The sequence below is a fragment of the Protobothrops mucrosquamatus genome, unplaced genomic scaffold (assembly GCF_001527695.2).
Source record: "Protobothrops mucrosquamatus isolate PMUCROS unplaced genomic scaffold, P.Mucros_1.0 scaffold712, whole genome shotgun sequence".
Lineage (NCBI taxonomy): Eukaryota > Metazoa > Chordata > Lepidosauria > Squamata > Viperidae > Protobothrops > Protobothrops mucrosquamatus.
Window position 1 is genome coordinate 118,286 of NW_015386993.1, and position 25,431 is coordinate 143,716.

Genomic DNA, 25,431 nt, shown 5'->3' on the forward strand with positions numbered 1-25,431 from the left:
CTACCATATATCTATAATGAAACAACACATTACTACTGAGCTGGAAAGGTGACAGAAGCAGCTGCAGATGACAGCCTAAGATACTATGTAGGAACCTAATACAACATTAGCTAACCAGCCCCCAGCAAACAAGATGGATACTTCTGAAACTTTATTAGTCTCATTAACTGACTGGTTACAAAACTTTGGGTTTGGGCAACATCTTAATTCACCTTTTTCTGTCCATACCTTAGGAAGTACTTACTCTCTTAGAGATACTGGGATTCTAGTGCTACAAATATGCACTGCAGGCTTCATTTTGTGTGTAGAAGTGCTTAGGCAGGGTTGAACATACTTTGAAATGAATGTATTAGACATGCTTCAGATCTCACACAACACCTCTCTGCTATTTATCAAAGCAGCCAGTCTCCATCACAGCTTTAAGAAGCCCATTCTTAAAGCAGCAGCATAGAAAAGAAAATAGAACTTGTTGAATGAATAAGAGAGAAGTGTCATAGTCATGCAAGATCAGAAAGCACTTCCTTCTCAATCTTTTCTAAAGCATGCACAACTCTACTGTTGGACACGTTTGTATAATCTATATTCATATACATTTGAAGATTTCTTTCATTAAAAAGTGCAAATGACACAAAAGAGCTATACAGTGTAGACAGGATATTTGTCAGAGATTCTTAATCACATCTTAGTAAGAAATTACTAAAGATGTTAAAGTTCTTAAGATTTAGGGAAAAAAATAACAGCAGAGAATGAAGGCAAGATTTTAAACTATTGATTCTGTTTATAGATACATTCAATAAAGATGAAATTTTGAATTCTAAGAGTCATTTATTATCAGCTTCTTAAACTTCCAAAAAAATAGAACTGTTGCCATTATTTAGGCTTCAACTCTTACTACATCTTAACAGTTTCCTGAATTTGCCCATCTTTCTACCTTCATTGGATCATTCTGATTCATGACCCTTTTCAGAATTGCAGCCACCAACCACCCCAAAGGAAACTGATAAGGTCTTGGGTAATTCAAGAGTCAGTTAATCTAACTGTTGATTGCACACAGCAATTTCATTCACCACAGGCGAACTTACATCTATGTTCAGTTATTCACTAAACAAAATGTGCTAGGCTAGTTCCATTTAAAAAAAAAAACAGCAGGAAGCAAATATAGGACAATGTCTGCAGATTTTCTAGATTCACTTTTTATGTTATAGAAAAACATGAAAACATGTTATAGAGTATTCAAGCAGAATTCAATAACTGAATCCTGAAGTACAATATACAGTACAACATTTTCAACAAAGGTGAACTCAACCCAGTTGAGAAGCAGCCCAAAATCTGGTCTAAAGAAAACAGAAACCAAGACCTTTTCAGAAATAAAGATATATAAACTATCAGTATTAATATCAAAGAATATGCTAGATACCAAATGTATCTTTAGGCTTACCCGTATAATACTTAGCATGCAGAATGTATTTTCTTGATTATGCTATTTTATACAGTGCCTCATACTGTATACTAATATCTATTGCATCAGGGATCAAAGCTCAGTTTGGCCCAGAATCCAGATTCAGATCATTTACTTGACAGCAAGGGGATAGTGGATTATTTTGTAACATTAGCCAATATATGTGGACAAGGGCACAGAACGCTACCTACTAGCTTGCCTATATGGAAAGAGAGGCACAGGCAAAACAGAGCTAATCCAGCATGTACTCTGCAGAAGCAATAGAAGGATTGGCCGCTACTGGAGGTTGCACTCACTGATAAGGGGTAAAGTAGAAGGACTATGGGTAAAGATGCAGCTTCATAAAAGGGTAGTCTTGAACTGGATATTGTTCAGTTATATGGATTTCAATTCATAGAACTCCTGTCAGCATTACTATAGTTGAAAATAGCGCAAATTAAAATTGTCATACATGAAGGATGCCTTGATTCGGGAATACTGATATAAAACATCACATGAATGAATAGCAATACATGTTTCTGACAAAGAAGTCCTTTAGAGATAATTAGAAGTAATCCATGGGAATGCAGGGAAGAAACAAATCTTCTTCTTCTTCTTCTTCTTCTTCTTCTTCTTCTTCTTCTTCTTCTTCTTCTTCTTCTTCTTCTTCTTCTTCTTCTTCTTCTTCTTCTTCTTCTTCTTCTTCTTCTTCTTCTTCTTCTTCTTCTTCTTCTTCTTCTTCTTCTTCTTCTTCTTCTTCTTCTTCTTCTTCTTCTTCTTCTTCTTCTTCTTCTNGCTATGGAACAGTCTGAAGTGACTCCATTGTTCAAACAAGATATATCTTGTGCACCAGTGTTTTCAATACACTTTCTGAATTCAAGAATTTCCTTTATAATCCAGGGAAAGTCTGCCAAGCATGAAGTTGGAAAAAACACAATTTGGCTTGAAAGGGAAAAAGATAATAGGAAAGCTGTCTCTACAAATATTTAAAATACCAATTTCTAAAATGCTATATGGACTTTATAAAGCCATATATAAAAGAAGCAAAACACTGCATTGCTTTAAGTCTAAATGCAGATATGAATAACAATATTAGTCATGTAAAATAATTTAAGGGTTCACTTGGAAAGACATTCATGGGAAAAATCAAATACTCACAAAGGGTATTTGATTAACCTTTAAATGTATTCCCTGGGGGTAGCCAATACATCTTTTGTAACCAACAAACAGAAAGTTGTCTAGTGTCCAGATATGCTATTAAAACCTAGCTACCCAAAAGAGTATCTGCTTTTCTTTGCAATTACTTCACCCTTGGCAATGCTCCCTATGGGCCAGTTCAAATGGCAGCATGCTGATTGATAACTGTTTTTTTCTTTTAAAATATTAACTGGACCCTACACAATTCTTGACTTCCTAATTTTCAGGAGCTATTCTCATTAAGATTTGGACCATGAAATTCTCTCACAATGACATCTACCTCCCATTTATTTTGCTAAAGACCATACTTCCACTGGTGTAAAAGTTGAAGGATCTGGCAAGCAATGGGAATTACAGATTTTTTAAAAAGCAGCACAGTGCGTTTCTGTGTAGAAGCTGGTTTAAAGAAAGGAGTGAAATGACCTTCTCCATATATTTAATATAACTGCAAATATGTGTTACATATTTACATTTTTGCCTCAAATAAGCTATTTCATTGTCTAAAAAAATGAAAACTCTGAGGAAAGGATTTTAATTCATGGAAGGCAGAAACACTCAGAGCTCACTTTATCTTTACAGTGTGTGCAATAATACAGTGTGTTATTTCTATCTTCTATCTGAACAGTAGCCAGTGGGAGCACCTACCAAACTCTGGCTCTGTGTCAGGCTCTGTTAGTACTTGGATGGGAGACCATCAGAAAGTTCCAGAGCTATAGGCTAAAGTGGAAAAAATAAAAACATTCTGGAAGAAAAAAAATAGCAAGCTCTTTCGTTACTATTGCCAAGAAAACTACACAATTATATTTATACAGCCATCAGAAGCTAAGCTCCACTTGAGAAAATATTTAACTGTGGATGCGCTAAAAACTAAGTATTATTTACATTATAAAACTTCAGCCTTACTTTCTAGGACCTAATTGTGTAATATTTTTTCTTTTTTGCATTCCAAACAAGAGGGTCACACCTATCTCCTGCAATGTTATAAAAGTAGATTCTGCCCTTTACTTACTTTTCCAATACAGTCCTTCCATAAAAACTTACACATCCTAGAAAGAAATATCTCAGCACCATGTGGAATAGTCATGAAAATGAGAGATAGTTGGTTCCAAAATCTAGTCCTATAGTTTCTGAGAATAAATTACATTGAGATGAATTTTTTACTCAATCCGTCATATGGATTAACTTGTATATGTTTAGCCTTTCCAGAATTGGATCAACTTACAGGAATGCCTTGGAGTTGTGGTTTATCAAGCAAGTTGTGCAGTTCATTCTTTGAAGCTTCAATCTTCTCCTGATCTGCAGCATCTACCATATATCTAGAATGAAACAACACATTACTACTGAGCTGGAAAGGTGACAGAAGCAGCTGCAGATAACAGCCTAAGATACTATGTAGGAGCCTAATACAACATTAGCTAACCAGCCCCCAGCAAACAAGATGGATACTTCTGAAACTTTATTAGTCTCATTAACTGACTGGTTACAAAACTTTGGGTTTGGGCAACATCTTTATTCACCTTTTTCTGTCCATACCTTAGGAAGTACTTACTCTCTTAGAGATACTGGGATTCTAGTGCTACAAATATGCACTGCAGGCTTCATTTTGTGTGTAGAAGTGCTTAGGCAGGGTTGAACATACTTTGAAATGAATGTATTAGACATGCTTCAGATCTCACACAACACCTCTCTGCTATTTATCAAAGCAGCCAGTCTCCATCACAGCTTTAAGAAGCCCATTCTTAAAGCAGCAGCATAGAAAAAAAAATAGAACTTGTTGAATGAATAAGAGAGAAGTGTCATACTCATGCAAGATCAGAAAGCACTTCCTTCTCAATCTTTTCTAAAGCATGCACAACTCTACTGTTGGACACATTTGTATAATCTATATTCATATACATTTGAAGATTTCTTTCATTAAAAAGTGCAAATGACACAAAAGAGCTATACAGTGTAGACAGGATATTTGTCAGAGATTCTTAATCACATCTTAGTAAGAAATTACTAAAGATGTTAAAGTTCTTAAGGTTTAGGGAAAAAAATAACAGCAGAGAATGAAGGCAAGATTTTAAACTATTGATTCTGTTTATAGATACATTCAATATAGATGAAATTTTGAATTCTAAGAGTCATTTATTATCAGTTTCTTAAACTTCCAAAAAAATAGAACTGTTGCCATTATTTAGGCTTCAACTCTTACTACATCTTAACAGTTTCCTGAATTTGCCCATCTTTCTACCTTCATTGGATCATTCTGATTCATGACCCTTTTCAGAATTGCAGCCACCAACCACCCCAAACAAAACTGATAAGGTCTTGGGTAATTCAAGAGTCAGTTAATCTAACTGTTGATTGCACACAGCAATTTCATTCACCACAGGCGAACTTACATCTATGTTCAGTTATTCACTAAACAAAATGTGCTAGGCTAGTTCCATTTAAAAAAAAACAGCAGGAAGCAAATATAAGACAATGTCTGCAGATTTTCTAGATTCACTTTTTATGTTATAGAAAAACATGAAAACATGTTATAGAGTATTCAAGCAGAATTCAACAACTGAATCCTGAAGTACAATATACAGTACAACATTTTCAACAAAGGTGAACTCAACCCAGTTGAGAAGCAGCCCAAAATCTGGTCTAAAGAAAACAGAAACCAAGACCTTTTCAGAAATAAAGATATATAAACTATCAGTATTAATATCAAAGAATATGCTAGATACCAAATGTATCTTTACGCTTACCCGTATAATACTTAGCATGCAGAATGTATTTTCTTGATTATGCTATTTTATACAGTGCCACATACTGTATACTAATATCTATTGCATCAGGGATCAAAGCTCAGTTTGGCCCAGAATCCAGAATTCAGCTCATTTACTTAACAGCAAGGGGATAGTGGATTATTTTGTAACATTAGCCAATATATGTGGACAAGGGCACAGAACGCTACCTACTAGCTTGCCTATATGGAAAGAGAGCCACAGGCGAAACAGAGCTAATCCAGCATGTACTCTGCAGAAGCAATAGAAGGATTGGCCGCTACTGGAGGTTGCACTCACTGATAAGGGGTAAAGTAGAAGGACTATGGGTAAAGATGCAGCTTCATAAAAGGGTAGTCTTGAACTGGATATTGTTCAGTTATATGAATTTCAATTCATAGAACTCCTGTCAGCATTACTATAGTTGAAAATAGCGCGAATTAAAATTGTCATACATGAAGGATGCCTTGATTCGGGAATACTGATATAAAACATCACATGAATGAATAGCAATACATGTTTCTGACAAAGAAGTCCTTTAGAGATAATTAGAAGTAATCCATGGGAATGCAGGGAAGAAACAAATCTTCTTCTTCTTCTTCTTCTTCTTCTTGTGCCATATCTGTTATCGGACGTTGGCGATCATGTTGGCGATCCTGTTTTTATCAGCAGCCGCACGAAAAAGTGCTACTGAGTTTTGTCCAAACCAATCCCTTAGATTTTGAAGCCATGATGTTCTTCTTCTGCCTAGACCTCGTTTGCCTTCAATCTTTCCCTGGAGGATTAAATGGAGTATGCCGTATTTTTCTGGGTGTCGCATCACATGTCCGAAATATTCTAATTTTCGTTTTTTAATTGTTTTGATGATTTCCCTTGGCTTTCCCAGGCGGCTTATCACCTCCTCATTTCTGATTTTGAAGAAACAAATGCCAACTCTTTATTGGACTACATCATTTTCCTCCCATATCTCTCCTTCCTTCCCATCTAGCAGGCTAATAGAAGAGAGGCAGAAATAGCTAGTTAGCTGACCATTCCTACAGTATTATTCTGAAGAGATTAATCTTGTGTGTGTGTGTTTGTAGCTTTTTGAATTTGAAGGGGAAAAGTGATTTGGAACATGTGAAAATGCTCAAATGTCATCTATCTGGAACTTTTTAACACATCTGTATCTTTCCTAAGAGAACCTGGCTGCCCTCTACAAATGAAATGCAATCTTAGAAAAGATATACTGCCTCTGAATTTGGAAGGCGGCACAGCCCTACTATAAGCATTCATACATAAAGAAAACACAATTCCACTTTATCTGGATTGAGATTCCACAATGGCATTTCCTCTAATTCCAATCTCTGTCAAAAATTAGAAAACGTTACTTTTTTTTTTCTAAATTGAGATGAGTAAGTATAAACCTAAGTTTTCAAAAATTCCTCATAATTTCAGGGCATATACTTGAACCCTCTGATTCACCCTTGGCATGAAACAATTGCTCCCCATTTGCCAATCCTAATTTCCTAATTAGCTCTTTAATGAAAACCCCAGGAGTTATCCCAAGAATTAGGAAACATGTTACATGTCTTTGGAGCTGAAGTTGCTCAATAGGTTTTTGAAAAATGCAAACTCTGATAGCGTCTACCTCCCAAGCACATATTCTATCTTTTTAAAGCTACTTATACTATTGAACTGGGTATACATCTGTGCAAACAATTCCCCTGTTCTAAAAATATGATGTAGAAACCAGAGCAAAGTATACCTTTTGAAAATATAACCTGAGGAAGAATCACCACTCCATGACACAGTGTTTCTAGTTAAAGACATTGGGTAACAGGTCACAGGAAAGAGCTATTAATTCTGCCCTACAATTTTTAATTATTATAATACAGTGCTGGTATTGATGAAGATTCTAGTGCTGTAAAAAAAAGTAGCTTGGAAAGATTTCTAGAAATGCTTGAGAGGTCTGAAGTAGAGAATTTGAGAACTACATGGAACTTTAGACTGAGCCTTGGAAAGAGAACTTCATTAGCTACTTTCTCCCCCCCCCCCAAAAAAAAAAACCAGAATAAAGTTGTTCTGCCTGCCTACCATAAGAATCAGTGAGATTTTATGAAAAATAGCATTAAAAGGAACAAAACAAGAGAACTTTTCTGAAATGGTAACATCTGCAGTGGTCTGTAAGAACTTGGCCCTATAACCTATCATCAGATCTTGAATTAAATGGAAGCCTGAAGAAGTTTCTCTCCTGCAGCATTAACGCCTCTTAATAGAGTGTATAAGCAACTCTTTGTGTCAAAGTATTCCAATACAAAAGTGGTTTCTTTATGCATGACACATGAAAACAGTAAAGATAAGAAAATACATCCAATGGTTACAAGAATATTCTGAATTATGGGAGCTTAGAGTTAAATATTAGGATTTCATAAAAAAATGTCCTATAAAGAACACAAATCACCCCTTTTTATTGGTGTATCAAAGTATCCATGGAGTAGGAGAAGTTATGTCAAAAATATTACTGGGCAAATGATGTACATTATTCACTATATGTGATATATGTCACCATAACATGCACAATGTTATAATGTTATGTCTTTATTATAATTCTACTTGATGCCTCTGTGGTGTGTCAATAGATATCACTATGAATGTATATGAGAAAAATCCAGCAGTTATATCAGAATGAGACTTGAAAGACTTAAGAACAGACTCTTATATTATTCCAAGGTCTATTATTATTAAGCATACAACTAGCGCAAAGGACTGAGGGACATTTTCAACATTAGTATCATTTAATTCACTCAAAATATCTTGACGTTAACAAACAGAATTTGCTTGCAGAAAAGACATTAAAAATAGTTGATATGGAAAGAGGAATGTAAGTAGTCCTCACTTAATGACAACTCATTCAGCAACCATTTGAAGGTATGATGGTTCTTGACAAATAGTAGTTACAGCTTGTCCTGTACAGCTTGACCGGGGGGGGGGGGAGAGTCACGTGATCAAACTTCAGGCGTTTGGCAAGCCATCCACATTTACAACCATTGTTGCATTTCCCCCCCCCCCCCCCATCTCTGGCCTTTTGACTGCCCTGCACTCAGCCACCCAGCCCTGGCAGTGTCCCCAAAGAGTCATGATGCCTCCGCAGAACAGTCCTCCAGAAGTGCTGCCGAGGCTTTTCAGGGACAAAGCTGGGGCAAGAGTGAGCAAAGGGCTTTGTCAGTGTTGGGTTTGCTTTATCCCCCATTGAAACCTGTAAGATGGTCCTCTAGAAGCTCTTATCACAAAAACTGCAGAGTGTACACTGTGACTCCTGGAAGTCGTCATCCTTCCGCTGCCTCAACTCCAAACAGTGACTCCTGCACAGCTGCCACCTTCACCTGGGGAACCGCTGCCACCTCTCCTGCCTCACCCATTGATAGAGAGCACCTCACTTTGATGTCCCCAAATTTTGATTGCAGGGGCGCGACAATGACCAGAACTTTTGAGGATCACTTAAAATTACCATTTATTAAGCACCATTGTAAATTCAGATGGTTGCTGAATGAATGGTTGCACCTGAGAACTATCTGTATGTGTGAAATCTGAATCAATTTTGTGTTTTCTTCAGAAAAAATCATCTGAATTTCTGAATGAATGGATCTCTAGTTTCTGGCCCCGCCCCAGGTCTCTCTAGGCATCAGGACTTCAATACTCACCCTGCGAAGATCGAGAGATCCTTCGCTTTCTTGACTGCTCCAGGCCTTCGGTGCGTTCGCAGAAAATGGAGGCCTAAAGTAACGCAAGATCACGTGAAATCAGCGGGGCGAGATTTCACACTACTGATCTTGCGTGATCTCATGTTACTTTAGGCCTCTGTTCTCTGCAACAGAGAACAGAACTGAAGCCGGGGGCCGCTTCTGTGTGTCTCCAGAGGCTGGATCCAGCTGCCGGAGGCCTTTTCCAGGCCGCTGCCACCCAGTTCTGAGGCTGGGGGACGCTTCTGCGGACCTCCGGAAGGTCGATCCGGGCTTCGGAGGCCTTTTCCAGGCTGCTGCTGCCTGGATCATCTTAATGAGCAAGGGAGTGATCTCGTTCGAGATACGAGATTCACTCCCATGAGTTTTCGAGTTACGAGTGGAATGGGCAGGCTCCATTACACTCGTAACTCGAGGACTACCTGTAATTAAAGACAAAAATTAACATATTTGGATGACTGTTATTGTTGGCCAATCAAGAACTTGTAGCATTAGAAAACACTTTGCATCAAGAAACAAGGCCTAGTTATTGCTCTCATGCTACGACTCTGAAACACAGTGGAAGATAAATGACAAGCTGACAACTTTTGCTTCTGAACAGAGTTTCTTATTTATTTATGTATTCATTTATTAATCAGATTTCTAGGCCACTCAACTCATAGCAATTCTGTGCAGCATACAGAATAAAACAATTAATACAATACAAACAGAAGATGATAATCTATGAATTAAATTAACAATATATTAAATTTCCACAATGGACAAATTTCCTGACCTAGTGATTGGCAGAAAGGCCAGGTAGGTCTTCAAGGGCTGTTTAAACAATGGCATGGTTGCAGTGATTTAAACCTGAAGGGCAGTAACTTTTCCACAGGGCAGGTGCCACAAGTCCATTTAATGACATTACTTTAACTATAGGACTTGCAGCATGCCTATTTTGTCAGATCTGCCTGGACAGGCTAAAGCAATGGGGAAAAGGTAGTCTCTCATCCTTTATAGGTACCTTGAATTGTATCCAGAAGCTTCCTGGTAACCAGTGCAGTCTGTGCAGCAAAGGTATTACACAGATGTGCAAAATTGCCTCCATAACTACCTGCACCACCATATTCGGCAGCTGCAGTTTCCAAGCCGTCTTCCACTCTTCCATTATTGAGTGCATTGCAATTGTTTACATGTGAGATAACTAGAATCTGAGTGACTATGAGAAGAGATTCATGGTCCAGGAAAGGGCATAACTAGCATATTGGATAAATCAAGGAAAAGCCCCCTATCCACAGCTGTGATGAGAGGAGGCAAAAGTTTGCTATGATGCCTAACTTGCACTTAGCTATACTATAGTTAAAGAGTTAGAACTAACTGCAAGTTTCTGTCCTTCTTTGTGTATTATTCCTGCCCCTCTATAAGGAAGCATCAAGCATATCTTACTTACCATACCCTTAGTATGTAGACAAGAATTACTTACACTATTGCACTAACACCACGGCAATATCTCTCCCACATGCTACGAAAACGAGGTTGACCTCCAATGTCCCAGAGCTATAAAGAGAGAGAAGCAAAAAGGATAAGAAAAGAGAAGGATGTGAGGCCTTACAAATAGATTTATCCATGACTTCCATATGCAATACTCTACATGCATATTCTATTTTTCTAAGTATTTATATAATACAATTCTCCCCACTTACTTCATGGACCATATTCATTTATAGCTAAGGAAAATAAAGCTGGAGGATTACCAAGATAGCCCAGAAAATGGATTCCTCAACTGCAATTCTAGATCCTACCGAGAAATGTTTTCACATTCACAAAACATGCAAAATTCTTCATACTTCAAACTATTAAAATGCATTAAAATATATATTCAAAAAGACTGAAATGACAGGAGATACAGTATATGCACTAAATTAACATATTCATATTTTTTCTCATCATTTTAATACGTCTATACCAACTATTGATATGTTGCTAACACTTCTTTTCAAATTCCCACTGAAGTCCTATCTTTTCCTAAAAAGCTGAATAATAAATCATCTACATAATCTACAGGAAAAAAACGCCTTAATAAACAGATGTCAATCAATCTGTCCTTATTTTAGCTGAGTTATGCCTCCAGAGTTGCGAACCCTTGGCTCACAAACAGCATACAGCACTCATGTTGCAATCTCTGAGAATAATACATACCATAAATAATCTGTAACAAATACTAAAACCACTGTGCTCTGAAAACCCACTTCCTCCATCTGAACCCAACTGAAAGTAGCCCAATATTTCAATAATATTCCCTTTCTATGCTCCTGTCCTGCTTTAAGAAGTCACAGTGCCTTCATCTACAGAAAGGTTCCTGTTGCATAATCATCTAAAAAGTGAGCCTTTCACAGCATGCCTCCCAACTTCCTGAATCAATTTTCACAACATCTATCAAGGCATCCAAAGACAGGAGAGTCAGCTTATTTCAGCATCTAACAGCCAGTATGACTTCATATGTGAAAGAAGCAGATAATTTTTAATTTCTGTTAATTAAATTTAATTTGTTGATCTGCCTGGATGGCCACAATCTAGAGTACCCCAAACACTATGTTTGAAATCTAGTCAGGGTATTTTGTATCTTACCTTTATAGTTACATTTCCCTTGGTGATTTTCCTCATGTTGAAGCCCACTGTTGGGATCATATCTTCATTGAACTGTCCAGACTAAACAAAATAATAAAAAAAGATTAGTCATTCATTAGAAATGTCTAGCTTTCGGTTTAGCTTTTCAAAAGCTCCATCCTTATAACAGGGGGAGATATAATAGAAATCAAAGGACTGAAAGGGATTTTAATTCCTAGATTGCATAAGAATGACTGCAACTTTTTTTTTAGATGGTCAACTTATCAAACAACAATCCCATTCAGGAAATAAAGTAATGGGGAAGAGAAAGAGGAGAAAAAGCAGTCTCAAAGACATGAAGTAAAAGCTACCCCATCTGTCAATATGGATAGACCACAGACGATTCTCAAGTAGATCCACTGAATCCCACTGGTACCCCAGGTGTTCATTGTAATATCTAGTGTGCAGCACTTGGTGTCCTTAATTTAAAAAAAAAACCTGTTAGACTGTTGCTATACAGTCTATTTTAGCATACAACTATAATTAAAATTGCAACTAATACTCATAAGATGTATAGGAATGTAAACTCATTTGTCATTTCCATGTTGGGTATTAGAAAATGTACAAAATATAATCCGTATCAGACTGCAGCCTCATTGAAAATGACAATTGGAAGTATTTTATGGATCTCAATTGTTTATCTGATAGAAATCAACTGAACTAATCTACAGATAAAATATAGCACAAAACATAGTAACTTAGTAATAGTAAATTTTTATTTAAGTAAAATAGGATTTATGAAAATATTCTTGTTTATCTGATTATTTATTACTGTGATTTTTTTCCAAACAAAAGAGAAAAAAAGTGCATAAGCATGTGTTATGTACACTGGAATCCAGAAAGTATAAAACTGAACAATTTCAGATGAAAAGATTTTTTTTGCTTATTGTTACTTGAGTTGTCCTGGATCTGTGTTTCATATATCTTGCAACATTTGTCTCAGAATAATCTTAGAAATTAATTTTATCTGCCCACTGCTCTTGTCTTTTAATAATTTACAATTTTAAAATGACCATCATTTAAACATTTATCATTTTAAATGTTGTAGCAGAGATTTAAGAATCTTGTAAGTATATCTAAGTGTCAGCAATGAATTTATCTAACTCTGATTTAAAAATGGAGAGCTTTTAGCCTCTGGCTTTTAAAGATTTGGCACATCAGCAAATCTTCCTTGATTCTCTGTGTTTTCTCCCTCAGCTTCTCATTTTAAAAGGCACATCCCGATCTTGCTAGTGAGATAATAATAGACTACTCAAAAGCTGCATCAATAGGCCAACAAGCTCACACTGCACTGGGATTTAATGCAACATGCTACTCCAGACCTTGTTTTTCCAACAATGGCAAGGTTTTACTTAAGCAATAGACTCAAATATCCTCATTTTTCTGTCCAACTTTTTTTTCTGACACAGATCATCAATACTGCACAGTAGAAAATTTTTATTATTATGAGATTCCTAACAGAGGAGATAAACAAGTCTTTTCTCAATCCACCCTACCTCCTAGGGGGCTTTGTGGAAAAACTGGAAGAAGGATCATTACATGCAGTATATTGCCTTGAGCTCCTGAATGAAAGCAGGGATATCAATCTAATACATAAACTGGGCTTCAGAGCTGGGAGCAAATCTTAGGAAGTTTAGAGGACAGCAAGGCTCTTAAACTTTTTAACAGAAGCTACTAGATCAGGCATGTGAAACTCGTGACGTTGCATGACATATCACAAGTTTTTCCCCATTGCCGGCAATGGGGTGGGCGCAGTTTCGGTGTGACGCATCCGGCCCGTGGGCCAGCTGTTTGACATGCCTATACTAGATCTTTACAACAGGGACTATCTTTTTGAATTTCTTGAAGAAACCATAGATGTGATAAGCAAGAATGGCTCTTTAAAATCTAAGACTTAATCATAAGAAGGTCCATGGTCTCATCAGAGACTTGTATATTGCCTCAACATAATCTGATTTCCTTCAGCATCAGCAACATGTACACAATTAGACTAGATAGCTGACTATTTTAGGCTCTAACACAGCACTGTTACAACTTGCATTTCTGTCTTTTGATATATCCAAAAAGTTGCCTTTCAGTATATTGTTCCAGTATTAAAATCCATTCATCCTTGACATATATTTGTTTGTTTCCCAGACTAATCATAATGCAAGAGCCTTTGAGCCAGAATTCATGGGGCTTCCATAAATCAGAGGAACAAAACAAATGATTCTAACATATAATAATAATAATAATAATAATAATAATAATGATGATGATGATGATGATGATGATGATGATAATCATAATCATAATCATAATCATAATCATAATCATAATCATAATCATAATAATAATAATAATAATAATAATAATAATAATAATAATAATAATAATAATAATAGCAGCTCAGAAACATTTCACTGTATTGGAAAAAGTACCTGACAATTTTTCCTGTTACTAAATAAGTAATAAGGATTTACCTGACAGTAAAAGAAAAAAAAGATAGATTAAGAATATTATTAGATGACAGATAACCACTGGGAGCTGAACTTACAGAAAAATGCATCTCCACCACTTAAGTGTACTATTGTTCAAAACTTCAGCTAATCTCAAAGAAGAGCACCATCAGAGGAAGGATAAGAGATGGAAAAAGGTGTAACAAAAAAATAGACACTATTCCTCTTGAGATCTTCAGTTCTTAGTTTTATACAGAGAGAGAGAGAGAGAGAGAGAGAGAGAGAGAGAGAGAGAGAGAGAGAGAGAGAGAGAGAGAGAGAGAGAGAGAGAGAGAGAGAGAGAGAGAGAGAGAGAAGGCATTCTATTGTAAAGAGGAACAACTGGTCATTAATTACAATAAATCCAAACTTTTAGTTTTTTCCAATGAAAGACAAAGGTAGGTACAAGTGCATAAATTCCCACGAACTAGAAAAAGTTAAATATTTTAAATATTTGGGCACAGCATTTCAGGCTTCTAGGAAATTAACAGCTCAGGTTAATTCAGTGACTTCTTTTGCCCAAAGGCAACAATATTATGCATTAGCTATAACCAAATTTTATACCAGCAAGAGGTAAATTACATTCCAGTAGCAATTAAACTGTTTATGATTGTTTACGATTGAAATAGCTGCCTAACTATTATATGGTACGCAGTTTAGCCCATTTAAATGAGGACATATAAAATATTCATTTGAATAATTTATTTTTCTCTTATTTGTAATTTTAGCCAAAGACTATTTTAAAGAAACTTAAAAATGTATGATGAATATATGTTGTTTAATTTTTACAGCAATGGTTTAAAGCACACAGAAAATAAAAGGAAGAAATATAAAACCAAATGTCAAAATGCCACAGCAGTTAAATCAGGACACAAGAGAAAATGAAAACATTATATTGAATACTGTCTTTCAGTACTAGAAATACTCAAGACACTTATGCCCAGTTTTCTGAACTACAATTTTCATAGTCTTTTTTCATTCACCAAGATTGCTAGGGTTTATGGGAATTGGAAGCCAAAAAGATTAGTCTGCCTGTCCTTGCATGAGTTACTAAATAATAGCCAAAAAATATACTCCAAATTTAATCAGGCAAAATAACTTCCATAATTCAAGAGCTATCACAAACTATTCATATCCCTTGATGATTTATCCTTGGCATGCAGGTGATACCAAAATAAAAGCACGCTCAGCAAATTGTAAGGAAGTAAAATATACCTGGTCATGCAGAGAAGCACTAGCAGCTAGCTGTAACAAAGATATAGGCCATGCTACAGAAATGCAACATATTTGTATTTCTATGTATTACAACAGACACTTCCAAAATGATATTTGCTATTTATGGTCTCAAATGTGACACAGCTTCCAGCATCGTATTTTTTTCCAACTATAGTGGGATTCACATGTGTCCTATATCAATCAGATGATGTGAGCCCAGAGTTATTTGTCTGGAACTGTGTCCACTTTCCCAGAAAAAAGAAAAGAGCTCTTGGGAAATAGAAAGTGTGAAAGAGAGCAATTGCTTTAAAATAGTTGCTTTATGATCAGCCGTGCCCTCCATAGCAATGACTTTGCGACAGTACTTACTATATATTCTTAACATTCCAGATGTGCTTACTAGCCCCAAAAGGTTGGGGTCCCTGAATACAGCACAGTGACATTAGCCACTTGGTGTAAGAACTGCATAACCCTAATTAGGTTTTGCAGACCGAAGCCAAAAATGTTATAGGAGCACACTATCCTGCTCCCATTCACACACACATACCACGGAAAATTCAAGGGGTTTATTGAGGCTTTCAAGCCCTCCAAAGGTCTTCCCCAGGGAATCCCAGTCCAGCAACAAGGCAACCCCCCCCCCCCAATGCGTGTCCCAACTCCGTTCTGAAATGACTCCCGCATGAATCCACAAAGCTGGATTCACACTACAAGGAGACAAGCAAGCCCCCCCCCCCACACACACACACACCAAAGTCCACCCTCAAATTTCAAGGCAAGGCAAATCTGAAAGTAGGTCCAAGAGTCTCAGCACAAATCCAGGATCTAAATCCAACATCTGGGTCAGGAAGATCAACAAAGAAACTGGCAAACACTAGGCATTAAAATGGATGTGTTGTTATAGCCATTGCCTGGTGCAATCCAGCAAGAGGGGCAAGGCTATCACCTCATGAGTAACTGGGCTGAACACCATTGCTCCTGCCTCTTCTCCAGTCTGGGTTGGATCAAGTGGAGGAAGCAGTTCCTTCTCATCTGCGCTGGCTAGCTGCAGCTGCATGCTCTCTCCTCCTGAGGTCTCAACTATGTCTTGATCATCCCATGCTCAGACAGCTGCTTGTCCGGTCATTCCCCCTGCAACTGGTCCAATGTGCTTGGTCTTGCTGATCCTGGCTTGGGGACATCAGCCACCTCCAGGCATGCTGCCACCTCCCCCTCCCCTCCGATAATGCCTGGGACTGGCTCATCCTCCTCCAAGCTGGCATTCAGGGAAACATCCGGGGGAAGCTTCAGAGGAGGCCATCACAAACACTCCCACTCACGTTTGGCAAACTGCATTACATTTTGTTCTGGAAATACAGTATGTGTGGAAACTTCTGGCATCCTTAGGACTAAGAAACTTATTACTTCAAAAGTGTCATTATGTCATAACATTCTAATCTAGAGGGCACGTAATTAAATGAGTGAAGACTAGACTGACAGGCCTTCAGGGTTTTCCTCAGTTTCATTTATAACTTAAATAAAGTTTTAGAAATCAAAAATATAGTTGCCAAATGTATAGAATTATTTAATACGTATGAGAATGTCAGGAGAGTAGGAAAGTATAAAGCCTATCAACATTTCTATCATTTTATAAATAATTTAGGATTGTCAATCAAGTGTTCAGATTTGAGGTGACATACAGAACAATACAAATTCATAATAGCTAGTCATCTAGCTAACCTTCTCTAAAATAATGCAAAATAACACATAGTTTAATCAAAATAGCAATTACATTTAAGGGCAATGACTATTCCTTTCTATATACCGTATATACTCGAGTATAAGCCGAGTTTTTCAGCACATTTTTTGTGCTGAAAAATGCCCCCCTCGGCTTATACTCGAGTCAGCGTCTCAAGAACGGAGGAAAGTGAGTGCCGTAGTTCTTTTTTTGGGGGGGGGGGGGGGAAATCTATGCAATCACTAAAAGTCGACACCGGCTTAATCTATATCCAAAAATTAAATTAGGCGTTCTCTATCCATTCCAGCAAATAGTCTTTATGTTAGAAATCTACCTTGGGTAAACTGTAAATGAACCTTAAACCTGTTCAGGATAACCACATGTCCACCCTCTGACAAAAATTAAAAATAATGAATAAGTAAATAAATATAGGTAGTCCTCAACGCAGGGCCCTAACTGAGCCCAAAATTTCTGATGCTAAGTGAAACAGTTGTTAAGTGAGTTTTGCTTCATTTTACGATCTTTCTTGCCACTTTTAAAATTACGGTATTTTTGATACCATATTGTTTTTGTTGACCCCCTTTTCCACTTACAGAGCTAGGTTATTGTTTTTCTTTGAAATAAATATTCATGTAATTTTATTGGTATCTATCTTCATTTTTTACATTTACCAGTAGCTGCCTCATTTCCCACCCTAGGCTTATACTCGAGTCAATATTTTTCCCCAGTTCTTTGTAGTAAAATTAGGTGCCTCGGCTTATATTCGGGTCGGCTTATACTCGAGTATATACGGGTTTAAATGAAATCCAGTGTAGATAACCATGTCAGAGAGGAAATAAACATGAGGCCTTTTTTCTCTTTAGATGTGCTCATTTAGAGAGCATTTCCTCATGTACAGTCACCCCCATAGGATAAATGTGATCAAAGTATTTCTATTCAACAAACTAAACACAATCTGTTGGATTTAATTGTGAAAAATCTGAATTCATGCTCACAATCTTAGAACAAATACAGTTCACCTAAAATAATTATCTTTTAAATAGCTGTACCCGGCCACGCGTTGCTGTGGCTCAGTCTGGTTAAATTTACGTCCAACAGATGGCACTGTTTTTCACAAAAAGCATGTTTTTACCTGTCACAGGTGTGACATCTATATAATAGTAGGTATATAAAAACACGCGTGTATTCGAATGCAACGTTGTGTCAAAATTTCAAAGCAATCGGTGAAGAACTTTCGGAGATTTAAGATTTTGAACAAACGAACATTTACATTTTTATTTATATAGAAGATTGAGAGTCATTTACTGATAATAGAAAGAGCTTCAAAAAGAGGATGATGAAATAACAAGTATGCTAAAATTATAATTTTATGCTAGCTACTGATTCACATGCAGTTTTGCTATAAGTCAGCAAACGGGTTCTACAGGATTGTTCTCCCTGAAGAAGCAGAAGAAATCAACTATGCTCTACCATGAAAAGGTTTTGCTGCCATTTATTTCCTTGGCTGAAGTGGGAAAAAGGCCCAACCAAAATCTCCTCCTTTTGGAGAAGCTCATACAGTGGTACCTTGTATTCAACGGTTTTGAAATTCATCAAATTTGGTACTCAACATATTTTGATGAGAAAATTTTGTCCCAGCACTCATCATTTGTTTAGTGCTCAATGCACAAGCTAGAACTTGTTGGTGTCGGCTGCCTTGTGACACACTACATTATTCCTTATGGGAAAATTTGTTTGGTATTCATCATTTTTGGTATTCATTGCATTTCCCAGAACCAATTAAAGATGAGTACTGAGTACCACTGTACGCTGATACATACACAGAATCCTTTCTTAAGCAATAGCAGAATCCCACGGTGTGCAATCTCTTAATAATAATCCTCACACCATCTTTCAATACAAAAAAAAGATAATCATCTTTGTAAACCATGAGGATAAACAAAAACTATCCTGGTATAGAATCAGTGACAACGGACAATGAATGTACAGTAAGTAATTTAAGAATTTTCTTATGGCTACAAGCCTATTTTTAAAAATAACTTTTTAATAGTTTAATAGTTTAAATAATTTAATGAAAAGGCATTATTTCAGAAGTTAAAAAGCCTCCAGTTCTTTGAACTACTGGATTATGACTCTATTATTCCTTATCATCCAAATGTTGGCTTGAACTAACCGGAATTGAATTTAACATGGACAAAATGGATTCCCAACTCTGCTCTATATAATCCATATATGCTGTGATATAGATTTCCCTTAATGAAATTCTCAAATTGAGATTTTCTAGGGCTGCAATAATTTAACAGCTGTTAATTTCAGATTCACAGATACTCAATTACTGGGAATTTTTGCCACTATTGGTATGATGCCCTGAAGACACTGACAATATAGTACTAGTTTTCTCATATCATTTCGGCCTAGGACTAAATCCCTATTTCAAACTCTTTAGCAGCTAAGATTTTCAAGCCCTTGATATTGCCTAGGTCTTGTATCTCTGCTTTAATAATATTTACCTTTTAAAGTGATATATTTGATATTGTTGTTTTTATACAAAAAGCTTTATCCGTTTGTTGTGTACTGGCAGGCTCATCTTTGGCGAGATGGGTGACTATATTAATTAATTATAAATTTGCCCTTTTTTTTACATGTCTCCAAAGTGATAGGAATTTGTATATGTTGGTAGCTGGAAAACCCAGCCACTTAGATTACAACCAGCTGATAGAAGCATTGTAATCTTATCTTAAGTAATCTTAAAGCTACAATGTATCTGTTTAACATGTTAGCAATATATGTTTAGGATATCTACTAGCTTAAATTACAAGGAGCAAGTATAATTTATCTGTGCAATTAAAACAGAATGGCACTGAAATATCACTGAACAATAAATGTCTAATTAATGCTTAATTAATAGCACAACCATGATAGTTCTACTGTTTTGATCCTGCACAGCAGTCGGCTGAGGACAATCATGAGAGAGAAGAAAATATACAGAAAGGGCTGCACAGTCTCAGGCTACTGCAGGCAGGAGAAGGACTGCAGGGAACTTAATTGTTTTTCAGATATAATTCTGCAATTAATCAATTTTATGGAAATAGAAATTTCTAAGTCACTATGCCAACTGTTCTTCAAAAGAAGAGATGGACATATTATAAAATGTGCATATGAAACTATCCACTTGACCTGCAGTTTAACATCACACAGAACACACTAGAATATGTAAACTTTGTATTGATCTGCAATCTCTTTTGAGAAACAGCCAATCTGCTGCATAGCCTTCCTACATGGAGGCCGGTATTATGCCATCTCAGATATGGGTACTATTTTGGAAGCAGCCACAATTTTGAGGGAGTGCTGTGGGGAACTCAGCAAAGTGGACGGAGAGAATATGGGGGTACAGCAGCCCTTGTGTTGCTTATAAAGGGGGCTGGATTGCAAGTTGCCCAAATTTTGTTCACACGCTTGCAGGGGTGCTGCAGCAGCCATAACTTCAGGTACACCTTATAAGTCCCTTCGTTCAATGCTGCTGTAATTTCAAACTGTCTCTGAATGAACAATCTTAAGTTGAGAACTACCTGTATTTCTTGTTAGTTTTTATTTCCAATTTGTTTGTTAATTAAAATTATATTTAAAAAACAAGAATTTAATTTCTGCCATATTAAAAACTTTCTAATCATATCAAAGAAGAAAAACAAGAAATTCAACTATTGCTTGGTAGAGTATTCAAAATGATGTTCTGTCATTTGTACTATAATAGTTGCAAACCATAATCCAAATCATGAATTAACTCTGACAAAGCAAGATTTCTGCTATGTAAGTTGATGTCTAAATCAATAAACTGCTGTACTCAGTTCCAAAAGTCAGGGTACAAAAAAAACTCCCAACAACACTGCAATAAATATGATTTAGCAGTGTCAGGATTGAATTATTAAATATTGTCTTATGTTTTCATTGTGGATTCCATACATTTTTCAAAAGTACTGTACATGGAATTTCACTTCAATTTTCTGATTGCCAAAATTTATTTGGGAAAATCCAAATTGGGAGAAAAAAGTAGCTACAAGACATATCCACACTTTATTTATTTCATTCATTAGAAATGTCTAGCTTTCGGTTTAGCTTTTCAACAGCTCCATCCTTACAACAGGGGGAGATATAATAGAAATCAAAGGACTGAAAGGGATTTTAATTCCTAGATTGCATAAGAATGACTGCAACTTTTTTTTTAGATGGTCAACTTATCAAACAACAATCCCATTCAGGAAATAAAGTAATGGGGAAGAAAAAGAGGAGAAAAAGCAGTCTCAAAGACATGAAGTAAAAGCTACCCCATCTGTCAATATGGATAGACCACAGACGATCCACACTTTATTTATTTACAGATAGCAACTATTCAAAGTTACAAGGGCAGTGAACAAAGAGACTGAAGTTACAGACACTGCAATGCCCCTGCAGTCACGTGATCACAATTAGGGTGCTTGGCAATCCGCCCACCCTTATAACCAACCGCAGGGATGCTTCAACTACCTCCATCTGCCTATCTCCCACCTCCATCTCATCCCGCTGGATCCCTTGGGCCTTCTTTCCATCCTGCTGGATCCACATTCTTAGGTGTCCCCCACTCCGTCATGCCTTGCTTTTCTGAAAGAGAGGAGGCAGTGTGCCAGGTGGCCTTTTTTATGCCATCCTGGAAGGGGACACAAAATGTCTGGATGATGTTCCAGAAGATGGCAGAAAAACTCTCTTCCTGGGTCCTGATAAATGATATTCCTCTACAGATAGTACCTGGAGCATGGCCTTCCTGCCAGATCTAAAAGAATGGGTAGACATGACTGAGGAGAGACAATACCAGAAGTAACCCATACTTTTCCTGTCAATGTAGAATTAAAATGCCTTACTAATCATTCTTTAAGAACATCCTCTCATGATGCAGCCTTTTTCCCATCCCCCACCAACAGCTGACACTGTCTATATGTTAAAATGGTGTTTTCTATATCCTTAGTAACATATTAGTTGGTCCTGCCTGCTAAAATTGCAGTTTCAAAAGCAACTTCTAAAGCAAAAGTAGGTTTCACAGGAAAGGCCAATAAATGATTGTAGTTATTTCATTTGGCTGAAGAACACTCCTTTGTATTTTCTAAGACATTACTAAAAGTGACTATCTTGGCTACTATCTTTCCTTACTACATTTTATATGGGGGGAGGGGAGGAATTTTACACACATTGTGTAAAATCATTTAGAATCTTTTTCCACTTCAATTTCTTCACTGAAAGATGAGGAAATCTTTCCTTTGGTAGCTATAGCACTGTCAGGGTTTAGGGAAGAGGTCTGTAACTTTATATAAATAATAGCTTCATTAATAAATTACTTGGAAGATCATATATGTGCAGAGTTCAATTGAAATTACTGTAAAGACATGGCAGACTTTCAAACTGCTGCTTATGTAGTTCTATGTGCAGTTTCCTATTGAGCATTATAACAGCTTTGTCAGTATCTAAGTTGACTGAGCATAACTACTCTTTTCCTGCCCCTACATCCCCTGTCTGCTTACATTTGCTATCTTCATCTTTGCTTCTTGATTTTTTCTTCTGAAAAAAGATTAATGGCTTTAGAATGAGTCAGCATAGAAAATGCTCTGACTCCTGCATGCAGTTCTCCCTAGGCTGCAAATACCTCTATCCACAGCTATCCTAGTAGGACAGCAGTCCCCTACCTTTGCAGCTTGGCAGCCTGGCTGGAGCGGGGGGAGAGAGGGGAACCGGGCCGCGCGAGTGGCAGGCCACCTTGACTCGCACAAGCGGGGGGCGCCGTGCACATGCACGCACATATAGCTTGACTGAAAGTTGAGCTGCACACATGTGCGCACCAGCCTGCCACTCATGCAAGTTGAGCTGTGTACATGCATGTGTGTACAAGCCCGCCGCTCATGTGAGTTGAGCTGCATGCGTGTGCACTGGCCTGTGGCCCAGTTACGAATAGACCGTGGCCCAATAGTGGGCCACATGCCAGGGGTTGGAGATCCCTATAGTAGGATTTGGGATAGTCCCACATGGCTTTGTCTCTGTGTAAAAAAATGGTTTAATAAGATAAAGATGCCACTTTTTCGTATCTTAAAGGACCAGAGGTGCAATTATTCTGCCAATACTGCTCTACACTTGAGGTAGAAGAGAATGGCAAGGTTGACTGTCTTGTTTAGCTACTTTAGTAGCTATTTTAGTAGTCTATCTACTACTATGACAGTGATGAAGTAACTTTATGACCAATCCCCTTATTTACAACCTCTGGTCTATAAAACAATGGAAAGCTAAAGTAAGATCATAAGCACAGTTTTGGTTTCACTTTGTAACTGCTTCACTTAATGACAAAGTTGTGGATTCCAACAGTGGTTGCTAAATGAGACTACCTGTAATGTAGAAGAGAGGAGTCAGGTTTGTGATCATCCATCTCAGTACTGTACAACTTGTTCAAATGACCAGGCAAGCAAGAGACTCTTCTATAAGAAAATGAAAGTGTGACCATAAATTAGAATTTTAAAAACATGCACATTTTTTGTTTATTCCTGATGCTATATTATATATTTGGGGTTTAAAATGTGATCATTTTGGATGAAGCAAAATTGTATTTGCTTCCATTCCATATAATTAATTTAAATACTGGAAAAAGCAGTAAGAATCTGTTGCCTGCCAGTTAAAGCAAAGAAACGGTTATATCTTGCATAATGATGTTGAAATCATCTCCCACTTCCTAATATGGAACATTCTGACACAAACCCCTGCTTGAATTGTTATAGTGATAATATAAGGGCCTAAAAATTCTACAAAATAATGAAAACTTAAAAAAACACTTGAAAATCAACCATTAGTCTATTATATCAAAGCAAAACTAATACACATATTTTTCTCTTCGCATCTTTACTTCACTTCACTTTCTTTAAGGCATCTCTGCCTAAACTGCATAGACAGAATGTCACATTTATTTTGAAATGTAATTTAAGTTCCATTTGTACCATTTTCTCAAAAACAAATCCTTCCCCTATTTCACTCTCTTTTCATCATCTCTGTACCAAACTGCCTTTTTGTAATAGTACATGAGAAAAACCCTGGGAGAGGGCAAAGAGATGCTATCTAGGGAAGGGTCAGGTAAGAGAAAGCACAGCCCACATCTAGATAGTGGGCAGGGCAAGAGGCTCAGAAGTGACCTTCCCTAGTTTCTCAGGCTGTAAAGGAAATTGACAGAACTATACTTTCAGTTTTGCAAGATTCTATTAATGTAACTTTACAATAAAGTAGAATTAGTTTATCTGGTCATGTTTCCTGTCTGGTCTACTTGATAAGACTGATACTGTGAAAGCTCATTTTTCAGTCTTCCATAGTTACACATGTCTTTATGAGGTAAAATCTACACAGCTCCTCCTACCGCAAATCATCTCTAATTCAAAGAAAAATACATTTGTGAGCTTCTACCCATTCTGGGATGGCACTTCTATCTGTTGCTATTGTTTCTCCTTGTCTTTATCTTCACAGCAGGAGGGGAAGTAAAATTAAAAAGCAAAATCGGTGTAACCAATGATTTTTTTTACCTGATATTGAAATAGCAACAATGACCAAAAGATATTTCCCTTATTTCTTTTTATCCCAAATCTGCAGCTGAGTCTTCAGAAATGGAGGAGCATAAAAGCTGAAATAAGATTGCTCCCATTGGTTGAAGGGTCTTCCAGGTTTCAGCAAAACTACAAGAAGACAAAGTAATCATTCACAAGCAAAAAAAAAAAAACCCTGTTCACATGAAATTAATCTTCACTTGAGGGATATTTTTTTAAAGTATCCCTCCCACAAAGGCAACTTACAATTTTAGGAACTTAACGTTATTCCTTGGTTCTCAGGCAATTCTGAAAAACTACAGCTAATGTATAACCCGACCCACTAGAGCGGGGAGGCAAGGAATGTTGCAGGTCCCGTCCCCTAAGGAGATACATCTGGTGGGACCCAGAAGAATGGCCTTCTCAGTGATGGATCCCTCTTTCTGGAACATCATCCCCCCAGAGGTTAGACTGGCCCCCACTCTAATACACTTTCGGAAGGTGCTGAAGATGTGGTTCTGCCAGCGGGCCTGGGGAACCCAGAGTAGGATGGTGCCCATTAAATGGCTAGTATGAATGTCTGTTGTCGCTAGGGTGGGGGGGTTATTATTTTATTATTTTTCTTATTATTTTTATTTCTTTTATATGGTGTTTTTATATCCATGTAAGCTGCCTTGAGTCGCCATGTG

General features: G+C 37.1%; 1 protein-coding gene across 1 annotated transcript in view; it reads right to left on the bottom strand.

Moving 5' to 3' along the window:
* ARL8A (ADP ribosylation factor like GTPase 8A) overlaps positions 1-25,431 on the bottom strand; it is a 41,284-nt gene that overhangs the window by 9,814 nt on the left and 6,039 nt on the right. Inside the window, exons 2-4 of the mRNA XM_015818302.1 lie at positions 11,724-11,804; positions 10,579-10,652; positions 3,858-3,951 (exon numbers count right to left, since the gene is read on the bottom strand). Coding sequence (XP_015673788.1) covers positions 3,858-3,951; positions 10,579-10,652; positions 11,724-11,804 — 249 coding nt within the window. The remainder of the gene's footprint in view (positions 1-3,857; positions 3,952-10,578; positions 10,653-11,723; positions 11,805-25,431) is intronic.